The 16,438-nt window shown below is 38.7% G+C and overlaps 6 protein-coding genes and 1 non-coding gene across 9 annotated transcripts in view; 4 read left to right on the top strand and 3 right to left on the bottom strand.

Annotated features, from left to right (window-relative positions):
- The window catches only part of LOC100331072 (NACHT, LRR and PYD domains-containing protein 3-like), a 57,513-nt gene extending 55,187 nt beyond the window's left edge, over nt 1-2,326 (top strand). For both annotated transcript variants that reach the window (XM_087245652.2, NM_001444625.1), the window contains exon 10: nt 1-2,326. This exon is cut by the window's left edge and continues 1,465 nt beyond it. The gene's annotated coding sequence lies outside the window, so the exon portion shown is untranslated.
- The window catches only part of LOC141381800 (uncharacterized), an 887,475-nt gene that overhangs the window by 628,635 nt on the left and 242,402 nt on the right, over nt 1-16,438 (top strand). The gene's annotated exons all lie outside the window — the stretch shown is intronic.
- The window catches only part of LOC137489694 (uncharacterized), a 247,946-nt gene that overhangs the window by 191,262 nt on the left and 40,246 nt on the right, over nt 1-16,438 (top strand). The window contains exon 2 of the mRNA XM_087250290.2: nt 3,506-3,571. The gene's annotated coding sequence lies outside the window, so the exon portion shown is untranslated. The remainder of the gene's footprint in view (nt 1-3,505; nt 3,572-16,438) is intronic.
- The window catches only part of LOC137491131 (uncharacterized), a 246,740-nt gene that overhangs the window by 71,644 nt on the left and 158,658 nt on the right, over nt 1-16,438 (bottom strand). The gene's annotated exons all lie outside the window — the stretch shown is intronic.
- LOC137491130 (uncharacterized) lies at nt 1,640-6,682 on the top strand. Its single transcript, XM_087250419.2, has 2 exons — nt 1,640-2,217; nt 4,542-6,682. The coding sequence occupies exons 1-2, from the start codon at nt 2,181-2,183 to the stop codon at nt 5,492-5,494; spliced, it is 990 nt and encodes a 329-aa protein (XP_087106545.1). The 5' UTR covers nt 1,640-2,180; the 3' UTR covers nt 5,495-6,682.
- Nucleotides 8,807-10,271, bottom strand: LOC147845120 (uncharacterized). The gene has a single exon (XM_087250594.2). The coding sequence runs from the start codon at nt 9,984-9,986 to the stop codon at nt 8,874-8,876; it is 1,113 nt and encodes a 370-aa protein (XP_087106720.1). The 5' UTR covers nt 9,987-10,271; the 3' UTR covers nt 8,807-8,873.
- Nucleotides 14,149-14,221, bottom strand: trnar-ucg (transfer RNA arginine (anticodon UCG)). The gene has a single exon. It is a non-coding gene; the product is annotated as a tRNA-Arg (tRNA).

A 16,438-nucleotide genomic window follows, 5' to 3' on the forward strand; every position in this document is an offset into this window, starting at 1 on the left:
ACGTCAAATCGCGCCTAGATGACCCTTCATCAGAACTGGATGCTGAGCAACATCTGGATCTGCTGCACTCGGTCTGCCAAATAGCGGCTATCAAATCTGCACCCCTGAAATTATGCAGACAAAAAATAAAATCTGAACCTTGGAAAACGTTAGAGACACGCACTTTAAAACAAAAATATTGACAGGCTGAACATAAATGGAAAAAGGACAGACTTACCATGTCTCTTCAACTTTTCAGATCTGCTCTGTTTTCTGTTTTAGAAAAAAATTGTACTTAATCAATTACAAAGATTTCTATCCCAGAATAATATCGCTGAGCCTTTTCGATCTGGCTTTAGGCCGGCCCATAGCACTGAATCCGCTTTATTAGGAGTTTTGAATGACATCTATCTCCTCACTAATGCTGTTAATCACGTGGCCTTAATTTTGCTGGATTTATCCACAGCCTTCGATACTATTGACCACTCTGTGTTATTATCTCAGCTAGAGTCCTGGGTTGGGCTGAAGGGTACAGTGCTGAAATGATTTAAATCATACATCTCCGACAGGAAGTTTTTTGTCAAAATTGGTAACTTTTCCTCCTCTACGGCACCGTTAACGTGTGGTCTTCCCCAAGGCTCAATTCTAGCACCTTCACTATTCTCTCTTTATATGCTCCCTCTAGGTTCTATTTTCAGTAAACATGGCCTGCATTTTTATTTTTATGCAGACGATACACAAATCTATATGTCACTGAAAAAGCAAAATGAGTCCTCTGTTGTGAACTCCCTTTCACTATGCGTGGAGGAGGTAAAAGCATGGCTTTCTGAGAACTTTTTATTTCTAAATGTGAAGAAAACAGAAGTGATTTTATTTGGGCCCTATGATTTGTCTGACTGTAAACGCCCCAGGCTGGGTAACTTGGAGGAGTTCAAATCACCCCAGGTACGCAACCTGGGCATAACATTAGACCAGAACTTAAAATTTGATAAACATATCTCAAAAGTTGTGGGAAATAGTGTCTACCAATTTCGCCTTCTTTCAAAAATGAAATCCTCTCTTCCTTCACACTCTCTAGAAATTGCCTTACACGCACTTATAACCTCCCGGTTAGACTATTGCAACTCGCTCTATTTTGGCCTGCCTAAGTCTCAGATTGCTCGGCTACAGTTAGTGCAAAATGCAGCAGCTAGATTCTTAACAAAAAGCCCAAAATATGCACACATCACTCCTATTCTGAGGCTCTACATTGGCCAACGGTGACACAAAGAATCAAATTTAAAATCCTTTTCTTTGTGTATAAAGCCCTACATGGTCTAGGCCCTCATTATTTATCCCAACTGATTGTTAATTACACTCCTCCAAGACACTTGCGTTCCGCTGATCAGTTTTTATTAAAAGTTTCAAAGGCCCATGTGACGGGTGTTAATAAGAGTATTAATTTAATGCATTTCACTAATAGTCCCTCCTTTTAATTTTCGTGCATTTGTTTTGCATCAATTTGTTTAGACATATGTTAGAATTTAGTTTTTACTCTATTTGTGTTGTTTAATGAAAATAGTTTTATATTTGTTTTGCGCGCAACGTTACTTCCGGTTGCCGCGCTACGTCACTTCCGGTTGCCGCGCAACGTCACTTCCGGTTGCCGCGCTGGGTTCTCAGACCGCATTGAGCGCGCCGAGGAGAGGTGAGCTTTTAATGGTGCTCCAAGGAAAATCGTTCTAAAAGTTGTCAGAACTTTAAATAAGCTTTAAATATGCGATTGTATTGTTTGTAAGAGTGTTCTATATTAACTAGGAAGTACTTTTCTTCATGTGGATGGATAAAATTAATCACTTTACTGAGCACAGTTGATTGAGTATGTGTGTATAAGTATGTATACTGGACACAGTGATTTCGAATGACCTTCTAACACTTTGTAACTGCTATTTATTTGTTAGGTGGGGAAATTTACAAACGAAATCATATCAACTTACTGTGCTGTTTTCTGATTCATCCAGGTATTGTTTTATGTACATTTATGCTTCTTTGTGTTTACATTTGTTTCGCAATTACATTAATTTCTAATATAAAGTTAGATAGGGGAAGATTAATTAATATCACAATGTATGGAACTGTAATCATTTGTTATTTTTATTTATTTACTTTTTGTACTTTTGTGATCTGTTTACCCAGTTTTAATTGGGTATGATGTTATTGTTATGTTTGCTCAGACCGCATTGAGCGCGCCGAGGAGAGGTGGGGAAATTTACAAACGAAATCATATCAACTTACTGTGCTGTTTTCTGATTCATCCAGTTTGCTCTGATCTGACGCTTGAGTGACAATAAACCCACCATCAGCAGTACCAGTGGCCTGTCTCATTATTGTACACAACGCAGAGAGTGCGAACACCGGTTACACCCACATACACTTATAAACACAAAACAACACAATATTGAAACCTTGCATGTAAACTTGCACACACTTCCAGCTACTCCCACTCTTAACTAGCTGACATTTGTGGGACTTCACATATAAAACAAAACAATTTGAACAGCTCTTGATGTTTTACTACAAAGCTACCTCATTATTGACTAAATATACTTGAGAACTAGGAATAACAACAACAAACATGCTATAGTGGCCATTTAAAACATAGCCGCAGAGTGACATTAACAGTTATATCGTCTTTGACAGCTCAGTGTACTGTCGTTATTTTCTTCAATTTTATGGCTTTTTCAAAATATCATATTTCGGAAAAGTAGTGTCATTTAATCACGAAGACTAGTGGCGGTTCCTTGTCGTCCACTGGTTTGCTGCTGAGAATGCTGTGTGCCCAGTCAAAAAGTGGAGTCTTCTCGAGGTTCACGGTGTCTTTCAAGAGGCCAGCTACAAATTCCGTCACGTGGATAAACGCTTATTTTCCAGTATAGGTTAGGTTTAATTTAGGATAAGAGCAATATTAAACGAACTTTCAGGTTTTACGTGAGGACCTCAACAGTTTGCGTCTTTACATTACATGGCGCCGCTCCAACCAGAAGTCCAAAACAAACAATATAACAATAATCACAATGAAACACAAAACCCTCAGCACTTATAACTCAAATGAAAGTAAAGAAAAAAAATGCAAATGATTTTTGAATATGGGGAAAAATAATAATGATGATAATATAAGTACAGGGAGAAAACAAAACGAGAAATAAAAAGAGAAAGTGGGCCAAAAAAACGTGAAGGGAAATGAGAGGGGAATGGTGAATGTGGAGGTGTGGATGTAAAGGTTGAGGGCGTCGACGAACTCAGCCGGTGAGTAGCAGTCACGGGTGCCTAACAGGAAACTCTGACACCGTCGACTGCCGGATAAAGGCTTTCGGCAGCTGACTCCATGCCAGCGAGATAAATCGATAAATTCATTTTGTTCAGGACACACTGCACTGAAGTTTTTGGTAACGCACTCATTTACAGACATCACGAGCACTTCAGTAACAAGACAGCGGTCTTTGCTCTGTTGCTTCGATACATACTTTTTGCTTTTTGTTTCTCACAGCGAGTCATTAAGTTTACACTGCTTGTCTCGATCTGGTTTCTCTACTCGTTTCCCCACACTGCAACAGTTCAGTCAACTTCTCTTTCTTGCGCACACCACATAATGCTGCCCTCTTGAACCCTCCTCTTTCTTTACACTCCCACCGATTTCCTTTTTAAATGTCATCACAGAAAACCCCAACAATCATAAATGCATGATTATATGCTGTCATGGCTTTGCAGTCAAAATTTTTTGTTATAATAGAGGCCAATGGAGAAAAAAACAGCCATGAATATAACGAAAAGGGAGTAAATTTGTCCTGAGTGTATTGTTTTTTTCTTTTTTTACGAAGCATTTTCCCAGAATATGTCAAAATAAGATGTCCTCAAATATCAGTCTGTTTGCTGAAACACAGAAAAAGTTTTGGTCAAATTAAGCCTCAAAATCACCCCAGAATGGATGAAAAATGACCCAACAGCACACAAGGGGAAAGGTGCAAATTTCAGCCTTTATGCAGATGCTGTACAGATGTGTCTCATGTCTGTTAGGCAAATATTCTCGGCTGTTACCCCAGAACTTTTTTTCTTATGCGTTTACCCGTCAGGCACAGAATAAACAAGTATTCCCTGTCTGCTTTACAAAGTTTAGAAAAACATTTTGTTGTGATTAGGAATATATATGAATAAAAACAGGCCATTTACAGCTTTCTAATATCTGTCTTATCAATATGACCAAAATTATTTTTATGATCAACTATGTAAGAAATGCTGAAAACTGGACTGACACAGTTTCAATTTACTATAACTTCTATGTTAAGCGGCTTTGACACAATTTACATTGCAAAAGCACTAGGTAAAGATTAACTGAATTGAATCTGCTTAAATGTGTACACGTTAATGGACCAAACACAATATGATCTGATTTATTTTACATTTAATTTGCATCAAAATTTCAGTGTGTGTAGCCAATGTTTCCAGTGTCTTTTCACTTTTCAGCTTTTGATGAGAGTTTTTAAGACTTCATGAAAACTAATGTTTTATTTATTTATTTATTTCAGACTTTATTGAAGAGAATGAGGGGAGTAAAGAGGAGGAACATCATGTCAAAATTGAGGAAAAAACTCATTTACAGACTGATGGTATTTTGAAAAGGAGAGACAAGAATCGTTTCACCTGCACTCAATGTGGAAAGAGTTTTGGAAACAAAAGCAAACTTAAGATTCACACGAGGATCCACACTGAAGAAAAAACATTCACATGCACTCAGTGTGGGAAGAGTTTTAACTGCTCATCACACCTTAATAAACACATGAGGATCCACACTGGAGAAAAACCATTCACATGCACTCAGTGTGGGAAGAGTTTCAACCAATCATCAAACCTTAATCAGCACATGAGGATCCACAGTGGAGAGAAACCATTCACATGCACTCTGTGTGGGAAGAGTTTTAGCAGCTCATCAAACCTTAATAAACACATCAGGATCCACACCAGAGAAAAAACATTTACATGCACTCAGTGTGGGAAGAGTTTCAGCCAATTATCATCCTTTAATCTACACATGATGATTCACACTGGAGAGAAACTATTCACATGCACTCAGTGTGGGAAGAGTTTTATCTGCCCATCACACCTTAATAAACACATGAGGATCCACACTGGGGAGAAACCATTCACATGCACTCAGTGTGGGAAGAGTTTCAGCCAATCATCAAACCTTAATCAGCACATGAGGATTCACACTGGAGAGAAACCATTTACATGCACTCAGTGTGGAAAGAGTTTTAACTGCTCATCACACCTTAATAAACACATGAGGATCCACACTGGAAAGAAACCATTCACATGCACTCAGTGTGGCAATAGTTTCATCCAGGCATCATCCCTTAATCTACATATGAGGATCCACACTGGAAAGAAACCACAAATTAAGCCGCGATTACATTTAGACTTCCATTTATACACACTCGAATGCATCAAACCAGAAACGTTAGTGCGTCAAGTTTCGTAGTTCACTGCCTTGCAAAGTTCAAGCTTGGTGAACTCTGACCTGCAAAATCACATCACTTGACTGTGTAAGACCAATCAAAGATCAACACATGACCTCTCTGGACAGAAATGTAAAATATGGACCAATCGCTCACCTTTTTAATGTCTAATAATCTTGGTTAATCCTGCCCCTTTTCGCAACTCTGCACAACTGAATGTTGCATGCTCAAACTCTAGTGTGACCGCAGCTTCGGTGTGGGATTAGTTTCAGCAACTCCTCAGACCTTAATAAACACATGAAGACCCACACTGGAGAGAAACCATTCACATGCACTCATTGTGGGAAGAGTTTCAACCAATCAGCAAACCTTAATGAACACATGAAGATCCACACTGGTGTGAAAGAGTATGTGCTTGAGTGTGAGAAGACTTTTATTACAGCTCTAAAATTTAAACTGCACCAGACGATTCACACTGGAGAGAAACCGTACAGATCTGATCAGTGTCTACAGAGTTTCGCTCATTCGGCGCAGCTTAAGAAACGCATGGAAAAAAGTTGCACACATGACATGAATGCAGCAAAACATTTTCTCTGTGCACAGAATGTTTCATGTTTGAATAATGTTTGAAAAGGCTGAGTGACAGTTTACTGTTTTCCAACTCTCATACACTGCAGTGGGTGGGGTTGTAAATGTGTTGCGTTTACTGTAAACAATGGTGGCAGCTGAAAGAAGAACATTTTCATAAACATCTGGCAAACAGTACCTCTGCGGCTTAAAATCTCTTTGCAAGTGATTATACAGGTGCAGATACATCTGTACTCTACTTTCCACTGTGTTCATATAGCTAGTGTTGTTTTAGATTATGTTCTCTGTCTGACTCCCTGAATGAGAAATCCAGATTGGAGTATGTGGTAAATCCTGATTGGATGCTGGCATTGCTCATCAGTGGGTATATAAAAGTTGTTGTGCTTGCTACCCCAGGACCCTGTGGCTACTCGGGAGTCCTCATGTCAAGACCTGCCATCTCATTAACTCTTTATCCTCATGGTTTTGTTTTGCATTACTTATATCATGTAGTTAAAGTGTTGTTGTGATTTATACCCTAAGTTTTTTAGCTTCATTATTAATTATCCCTAGACATTTGTTGGTTGCTTTGATTGATTGTTCTATGAGTTACATTTTTTAATAAATAATTTGCATTCAGGCTATTTTGTGGGCTCTTCTCTCTTTTATGTTGTTACTCAAACAAGCGGTTCATAACACTTTGTAAAATGCTTCTGGTTGTATCTGAGACCTTGTCCTTTCAGTCATAATCATAGGTGTAAGTAGGAATCTTGATTGAGCGGTAAATTAAGAACATTGCCTTCTTCTCAGCTCCTTCACCCCAACAATCACATCAACTGCATTAATGCTGCTGCTGCACTGATCCATCTTTTAATATCACATTCCATTCCTCATGAAAAAAAACGCAGATACTCCATTCGGGGTAAGGACTCTCCTACGAACTGGAGATGGCCACCTTTTTTCAGTCAAGCACCATGGTTTCAGTCATACAGATGCTGTTTCTTACCCTGCAATGTCACACTCAGCTGAAATAACCGTCAGATCTGTGCATCTCTGCATGATGGAGCGGTGTTAGCAATGTCCTCTTTGGAGGACAACTGATCATCCAGAATCACCCTAAGATTTCTTACTGAACTACATGGGGTAATGGTGTATGATCCCAGCTGGATTGCGAAATTGTATTGAATGTGTGGAGTTGCAGGGAAGGTGATGTAAGCAGATGAGTAAACAAAGTAAACATGGAACAGAGTGTTTCTGCTGCACTATTTACATCAAGAAGTGAGAACTGTGAGTGTGAGGGAAGAGAGCATTTAACAGTGGAGAAGTGTGTGGAGGACAAACCAATTTTTACTAGTAGCAATTTAGTTGTTGAAATCAACAATTGAATTTTTGATATCAACAATTAAACAGAACGGAACTACTAAAACTATGAATCCATCTCATCACCAACTCTGCCCCCTCAGGACAGCAGAACCGTTTGTATAAACAAAATCTCCCTGGACCATCAAATAAAGCAACTAAGACAGGCAATAAAAAGCAATCCCACGGAACTGGACAAACTGCATCTACCTTGACATTCCAAAACATGGACAATCCACTGGATCATGATGTCACTATTGGACTTCCCACCCCCCTCCCTTGGCCTCCAGCTCCACATTCCAGTGAACACTCCAGCCCTACTTATCCAGCCACCCCTTCCACTCTCAATCCTTCTCAATTCTCTCTCCCTTCCAACCACCCTCACTCATTAACCCAGCTTATTTTTACCCAGTCTTTTCTCTACAAATCCTAATGCTCTTCCTCTCCCTACACATTTCCCCTCTTCCAGTTTCCCTACCTTTTTCTCCTCTATATCTCTTCACCAAGCACCCAACTCCATTACTAACCCTCCCCAACAGTCTACCCTCCCCACTCACATTTCTTCCGCACGGCCCCCTTCACCCTTACCACAGCCACACCCCTTCTCATTCCGCATAATGCTCCAGTCCTGGAACCACCCCTGATCTCCAACGCCATCAAGAACCTCATTCTATCAGGTGCTGACATTGACCTTTCTACACTTCTTTTACCCATAGCACCTCCCTTGGCAGAAGAACAGGTGGATTGCTGTGAATTCACTATTACACTTAAATCACCCGTTAGCTCCCAACCCACACACTTTCATTAGCTGAATTTCACACAGCATTCGCACATTATACAGAAACCATCTGTTCAGTCCTTCCTTATAAGAGGCTATGGGGGAACACATTTTTCACACTTACCACAAATAATTTTTTTGCAAAATGCGCTATTCGCGTTACTCAGTGGAAGGAATGTCTCTACTGGGGGGCCTTGGATACAGATGTTTACAACTGAGTTTTTTTAGGATGCTGTAATCTTTCCTGCACGGTCTGCTGTTCAAATCTGCACACGACCACTTCCTGTCCCTTCTTAATCCCCTCCTCTGACAAAAAACTACAAACCCCAAGATCCAACAGCTACGTACCCCGCCCCTCTACCTCTGCTATCCCCGCTCTAAATCCTCCTCCTTTCTTTTTAAAACCCTCCTCTCTGTCTTGCAATAACTTTAATATAGCAAGATGCTTTTGCCATCTCTGCAATTACTTTTTACATGTTTGGGTAAAAAAAATATTTTCTTTTGAGAAAGCATAGTGATGCCTTAGCAACCACCTAGCAACACCTTAGCGAGCACATTGGAACACCTTAGCAACCGTCTAGCAACACCTTAGCGGTTGCTAAGGTGTTGCTAGGCAGTTACTAAGGTGGTTGCTAAGGTGTTGATAGACGGTTGCTAAGGTGTTCCTAGGTGGCTGCTAAGGTGTTGCTAGGTGGTTGCTAAGCTGTTGCTAGGCAGTTGCTTAGGTGTTGTTTGAACTGTTTAAGGAAGTACCTAACCAGGTTATCAGCATAGTCACAGTAATGGGCACAGAGGGTTGGGGAAAGCATCAGATAGATACTAACCGACAGTGATTGGAAGTTGTTGTAAAGTGGTGTTGGAAGAATATCCTTCAGTACAACTGGACCAGTGTACAGAAGAAACTGCCTAAACTCAGTAGCTTTCCAGCGATCCAGTTCAGAGAGTGATCGTGGCTTTTGTGCAAATTCAGAGGGTATGTATTTTGACATTCCTACAAGACTCTCTGAGATGTTACTTATTATATGGAAGCTCTGTCTGTTTTTTAGGTTGCCCTTGGTCCAAAAATTGATCATCTTTCTTGTCACACCGAGGCAAACATCATGCATATAATCCAACACAAATTGTGTGACCATTCCCAAACTTAATGTACTGAGTATGGAGTGACCTCTGTGGTTTTCTGTAAAGGACTCATCTGTCCTGAGTGGGGCATGTGTTTCTGGGAATATAATTTTCCGTTCCATATAAGATCCTTCCTGCGTGCAACGATCGCAACCACTATAACCTCCATGCCCCTTTGTTTGTTTTATGAATGATCGTGCAAGAGCATCACAGATAAAGCAGTCCAGGGAAAGATGAAACAGCCTTTCATCCACAGTGAAACCTTGTCCTAGTGCAGAAACCTCCTCTGCAAAATCTTGGAGATATTGGTTAGGATTGCGAGGTTTGCTGTTTCCACAGAAGACACCAATGACAAACGGGTACCTTTCAAAATAATTTTTTCCTAAAATTGGCCAAATTTGCTTCTGTGAGCTTTTGAATAATGGCAGTCCATCTATATTGACCTGCATCTTAATTTTGTCAGTTTGTGACATCAGGGCATCTCTGTTTTGGAGCAAGTGTTCCAATATTCCAAAATGGACATACTCCCCACCATCCATTTTTTTGACTTTACGTGTGTGTGAAATTTTCATCAAAGTTCTCACACATTTAGGAAGTAAGGGGATTTGTTTGTTTAGAATTTTAAGTAGGCTGTCGGCGGCATTTTGTGTCACACCACACTCTACAACCCACTGACGCAGCTCATCTGGCATGTCATCAAAGGAGCCTCTGTCTTGTGTGTCACTAAAATCTAAATCTTCTTCCTCGCTGAAATTGCTGAGGTAGTCTGTAAATCTGTCATCATCATCATCATCAGTGACATCATCAATGTCTCTTTCAAGGTCAGTGTTGGTGTTTGTGTTGTTTGAAATTTGAGATGTTATCACAGTTCATTTCTTCATCTTGTCCTGTTTCAGAATTTGCCAGAAGATATTCATTGAGACCAGCCATTTGATTGTTGATGTCAAGTGTTTGTGTAGTATGGAGATTATGAAGTATATTCTGGACACGCCTCCATTTGGTAACTGAACTCACACCTCCAAATTTTCCATGTTTCTACAAGAATTAAAGCACAAAAATTTACATAAAATGTTTTTTTAAATAACATTTTAAATAAATGTTAATGTAGAGCACCAGTCACCTGGCCACATTACCATGATAATATTTTCGAAAGAAGATTCTTATGCTCATCGAGCCTGCATTAATTTAGTGCATTAACATTAATATAATAACATATTTTTCTATTTGACATTTTTATTTACTATAATTACATATTATATACAAAAATTTTTTTCTTTGCTTTTTTTGTACAAAAAAAATATATATATATATATATTTATTTTTATTTTTTTGTCAAAACGTTCCATAAATGTATTGCTCAGTCTGCATTAAATGTCTTGTCAATTCAAAAATACAAGTTGCCAACTAGTACAGCTTAACATTTTATGTTGCCTTAACTAAAAGCAGCAAGAACAATAATGTTTTACAGTGTAGATAAGAAATTGTTCAAAGACTTTGACTAATTTAGCTGCCACATTAAATTATTATCTGATTAATTATGTGAAGTCTGTCTAATTTGCCTATTTGATAACTAGTCTACTTTTGGACTTTGTATTCTCACTATAAAAGCTAGCCCCTTTTATATTGCCTAACCTAACTTAAAATATAATCAATACTCACAATAAAAATCTGTAATGAAGCAAAGAACAGAGGTTTCTAACTATCTTCCTAGTGCTAGTGCGTGATTGGAATTTCTGAACACGGCAATCAAGTATACTTGATCAGCTCTGTTTTAAAATCCCAATGATCTGTTCAGACGAATAAAATGGGGAAATCCCTAAATGGGATCCGCCTTGAATACGTGCCTGGAGCAACTAGCAGTCACATCACTGGAAGATAGATAATCTCTAATAAAGGTAAGTTAAACGTTGTTTTATTCTAATTGAATTAGATTTTATGTTTTTTTTGACGCACATCGGCTATGAACCAATTGAAGTTTTACTCACCAGTGTCCAGTCGCGGAGACAGTGATGTAGACGCTAAAACTTTAGTTAAACTACAAAACAACGATGCGAACTACTCAAACACTAGTAAATAGTTAACTTAATGATTATTAGACGAACACTTGATCAGCGAAAATCTTAACGTTATATATGCAACCTACACTAAGTAAACTACAAACCTTAACCCATCAAACTGTACACTAAAACTACAAATACTAACAATACATGAACAATATAAACACTACACAGTATACTTTAACCTAAAACCGAAATAACTAACTTTATCTACACAATATTTATCTAAAAAACGCGAATTCAATAGGACCAGGTCTATTTCCACCACCGTCTGCAATCAACAAACGTTAATGTAGTTTTTTTCCGTTATAAGTACCGCTGACAAGAAGCATTACGTTTAATTCAAATATTTCCCCCTCTCGGTCAAGATCTGAATCGCATAACCACATAAGTATCCAAGCATCACATAATCAGTTCAAACAACTGGTTATCTTCTGCAAATTAGGGAAAAAGTGTGTGAGTGTGTGTGTGTTATCTTCTGCAAATTAGGGAAATAGTGTGTGAGTGTGTGTGTGTGTGTTTATCTATACAGATACACAGCTGTCAAGTCAAAATTCCTCCTGTAAAGAACAAAGGAATCTTCACAGTAATTCTTATAAATTTCCCGGATTCCATATCCGGGACCAGGCCATATCCTGAGCTGCTGCTGCGCTGATGGTCGTGGGGAGTGGAGAACATGAGTCTGATTCCAGCGACGCTCCAGGGACAGACGAGTCTTCGCTGAGGCCATCTTCCAGCCTAAACCACGGCGAATGAAGCTCTGCACAAGACTTTTGGCCAGCGGAGAAATTAAAATGGCCGTGCCCAACTGAGTCTGGTTCTCTCAAAGTTTTTTTTCTTCACTCCCCTCAGGTGAAGTTTTTTTTCCCTCTCCGCTGTCGCCACTGCCTCGCATGGTTCAGGATTGGTAGAGCTACGCATCGATGAATTGACTCTTCAGTGTTTGAACTCTCAGTAGTGATTAAATCACACTGAACTGAGCTAAACTGAACTAAACTGAACTTAAACACTAAAACCTGAACCACACTGTTCCAGTTACTATGACCATTTATGTGAAGCTGCTTTGACACAATCTACATTGTAAAAGCGCTATACAAATAAAGCTGAATTGAATTGAATTAAAAAAATATTTCTTGTAAAAGTCAGTTTTTATAGTATTCCTTTATTTTAGTTTGGCTTAAATAAAAGCAATTAAACTATTTTAATGTCAATAATATTAGCCTCCTTAAGAATATATTTTATTGTTCACAAAACAAAGTTATCCAGTAACTTTCCTAGTTAACCTGCTTAATCCTTAAAATTGCACTTTAAGCTGAATGCTGGAATCTTGCAAAATAACTAGTAAAATATTATGTACAGTCATCATGACAGAGACATAAAAATTTTTCCTTTTTTTGAAAAATGAATATGATTTTTTTTCAGAGCTTGTTCATCCAGAATAATTCTTTAATTAAAGTTAACCTATACACTCTCTCAGGATATATTATAAGTGTTATTCAGCAACCCAAAAAGCAGAGGTGCCCTGAGAAAAATTTCTTAGTGGTGGCCAGAAAAAGCCACACCGAATCTTTGGGTGGAACACAAAAAATAATGAATTCAGTGTAACATTATATTTTTGTTTCTGGTAAATGAAATAATGTGTTTTTAATTTATTTAATTAATTAATCTTGAAATATTCCAATTTATTCCTTGAGGTAATTCAGCAAGTACATGTGCGAACCAAAAAAAAAAAAATATATATATATCAATATTTAGTTTATTTTGTCTTCATGTTTTTGGTTATTGAATTCATGTAGAAAATTGTGTGCCTGGTTTAAAAATGTTCTTGTTCATGACATCATGAATGGTGAATGTGTGTTTTTACAGGTCAGTTGATAGCAATGTTGTCTAGTGCCTGGAGTGCCAGAAGCCACAGACCACTCTCTCTGTACACCTGACCAGGCTGTGCATGAAGGCCAGCACACCAGCGGAGAGAGCCAAGGAGCTTTCAACAAGATGCCAATGCATGGAAAACTGCACTTTAGGATCTCAATGCCAGTTTGCATTCCGTCAAATAAGATATGTGCAACTAATGGACAAAAATTTTCTTTGTGCAATCATCCATATTTGTGTTTAATTGGTCCTGGGGTATGGTTCTTGCGTATGGTGTGACTGGTCTTGAGTTTCAAATTCCAGTCAAGGCCACTCTCATTAGCATGAAATCACAACCTTTCTGCAGCTATTTTCTAGTTTGCATTTCATCATCATCCACCAAACATGAGACTATTAGTTGAAAGCCACCGGGTACTTGAAGTCAAGATCTCCATAACCAGAGCTTAGCTAAACCTTTTATGTTTGTAACGTAATTGGATAATTCAAGCAAGATCGGATGAATCTTAATTGAAGTGTGCAGCAAGTCTGAGAATTTGAAGCTAACTATTGTCCTCAGATCATTACACCTAAGCTTTGAGTAGACAAGTCAGGATTTTTTCACACAACTTAAAAGTAACCCAACAAACACAACTTGAACCCACATTCCCCAGCTTTGAAGGGTGATGCCTTATCCATTAGGCCACTGGGCCAATACTAGCATTTGCTATATTTGTTGTATGACTCAGGAAGTTCTTGTAACTCAGAGAACAGCACTTTAGGATCCCTATTGCATTCAGACGATCTGGTGTGTGCAACTAATGACAAATCAGCTTCTCTGAAGAGTTTTCCATTATAATGTCTTTTTGACCTAAGAGTATGAACCTAGTTTTTTGAAGGTCACACTGGATTGTGCTGCACAGCCAACTTCAAAAAACTGCATCAAAGACAACCCAGGTGGGACTTGAACCCACAATCCCCAGCTTCGAAGGCTGGTGCCTTAAACATTAGGCCACTGGGCCGTTTTTTACTGCCTGTGAACTGTAATATGCATCCAGGGAGTTGCGTAACAAAAACAACATGAACAAAAAGTAGATTGGACCGGTTTCACAGAATTTTTTTCTGGCACTGCCAAGCACTTCTACATGGCTTATTGGTCTTGGGGTATGATTCTCACTTAGGGTGCAAAAGGTCCTGGGTTTAAATCCTAGACGAGATCTATGTCTGTCACAGAAAAAAGCAGTGGTGCTGTGCTGTGCTGTCAAGGGTGTTTATGTGTTAATTGTAGCACCTTCAGCTGTGTTTTCAGTTAATGAACATGTAGTGGATTTCTGATCTAAATCAGTCTAACTTTTACAATTATACAGACACAAAAGAAGCATCCTATCAGATTTCTTTGAAGGAGTTATTTTAGAATTTTCATCATATTTTGCAACCATTCCTATAGGATTATTTTATAGTACAATACAGGAAAATCCTTTAGGATAATTTCTACAATATTTTAATTGGATCCAATTTATATCTTAATTAAGATAGGCTTTTCTATTGTCTCTCTAAGCCTATTATACAATAGTTTTGAATGTTTAATGCAGTTTGCTTAAGCTCACCTTCATGTACTTGAGTGTACAGTTTTAGTGCACAAATTCCCAAACTAACATGTCTATACCAAAAACATATACAATGTCGCTAGACCAAACTGTGGGCTGGCCCACTCGAAACAGAAGTTCACTGAGGGCCCACAGCAAGTCCACACAAAGTGTAGTGTATATAGCCACAATGGGCGAAGTATAGGTATACTATCTGGGTCAGAAGTATGTCCTATGAGCATGCTCTGTGGGCATTTAGTAATTAACAAGTTAGGTCCCACTAATACTAAGTTGAGTCCAGGCACAAAATGTGCCTATAAGGTCCCAGTAAAGCACTTTTATGCAGGGCCATTGTGGCTTTAACACAAAACAAAACTAGTTCACTTCTACTATGTAGCAAAATAGCACAATATCACTTCAAATGCATAGTTACATATTTTGAAAGCATAAAGAAAAATCAGTAATAAATGAAGCATCTAAAAATATAAGGACAACATGGACTATTTTTCAAAGGTTTGGGACAAAACTGCTTTAGTTTATAAAAATGCAGATATAAAAGTAACCTTGTAAATAATTATTCCTTTTTAATATGTTAGCTTTTCCATTTGAATATGTTAAAATATAATTTATTCCAATGATGTTAAAGCTGCATTTGAGGCATTTGTGTCCTAAATAAAATAATTTGAGACAAAACAACAAAACATATAAAAATATACTTAGTTAGAAGAAAAACAAAGTAAGATTTTCATGTGTGTATTTTCTCTACCATTTGTACCTTAAAGGGTCACGAAACTCCAAAACACATTAATTTAGCTGTTGACAGTCATATATGTGTCCCACACTGCTAAAAACACTATTAGGACACAAATATTTCACTAAAAAGTGTAAATTGATTGTTTTTGCGTTATTTCAAGCAAATTTGTACTTCCGGTTTGAAACAAATTTTTGAAGCTGCGTCTCAACCATGAGATAATAGTGTGTATTCCAGCGTGCAGACTGGATGTCTGTGCCAGAGTGTGTCTTATTACGTCTTACAGTGCGGCTCGAAGGACATCTTTTGCATTCAGAGCTGCTTTCGTGAAGAGATCATCGGCAACACTGCTCGAAGTTTACCATGGAGGTGAAAAGGAAGCTCCCTGACAAGGAATTGAACCCAGGCCACAGCGGTAAGAGCACTAAGTCCTAACCACAAGACCACCAGGGAAGGCCTGGCTAAAAGTTGCCCTCTAGCCTAGCTGTGGGCCTCCACCCAGGTGTGCTGCAGCTGCTCTGACAAAAATAACTCTAACGTTTGCAACCTCCTCCTGGAGAAGAGAAAGTCTCAGAGCCTGGTTCACAGTTCTTCTATGGAGGGACTGTCACATGCTCTGTGTAAAAGCATCCTATCGACACCACAACTTGCCATGACAACAAAGTACAGCATGCGTTGAAGGAACTCCATGTTTACCGGTCCATGTCCTCTTTCCAAACAGCATGCTAATGAGCACTCCTTGAACAGTGTGTGCCAGTGGCGCAATGGATAACGTGTCTGACTGATCAGAAGATTCTAGATTCGAGTTTTGGCTGGCTCGATCAGGATTTATTGCATTGCTCTCAGTCAGTGCACTGCAGTTGCAGTTTGCCCCTGCCAGAGTTGTTTGGTTCTACTTTGGA

This window comes from Danio rerio, chromosome 4, assembly GCF_052040795.2.
Source record: "Danio rerio strain M-AB ecotype USA chromosome 4, GRCz13ab, whole genome shotgun sequence".
In the NCBI taxonomy this organism is placed as follows: Eukaryota; Metazoa; Chordata; class Actinopteri; order Cypriniformes; family Danionidae; genus Danio; species Danio rerio.

Coding starts and splice junctions, on each gene's coding strand:
- LOC137491130 (XM_087250419.2), top strand. CDS start 2,181: ATGTTTGCTCAGACCGCATTGAGCGCGCCGAGGAGAG. Junction 2,218..4,541: donor ATTGAGCGCGCCGAGGAGAG/GTGGGGAAATTT, acceptor TATTTATTTCAG/ACTTTATTGAAGAGAATGAG.
- LOC147845120 (XM_087250594.2), bottom strand. CDS start 9,986: ATGCCAGATGAGCTGCGTCAGTGGGTTGTAGAGTGTGGTGTGACACAA.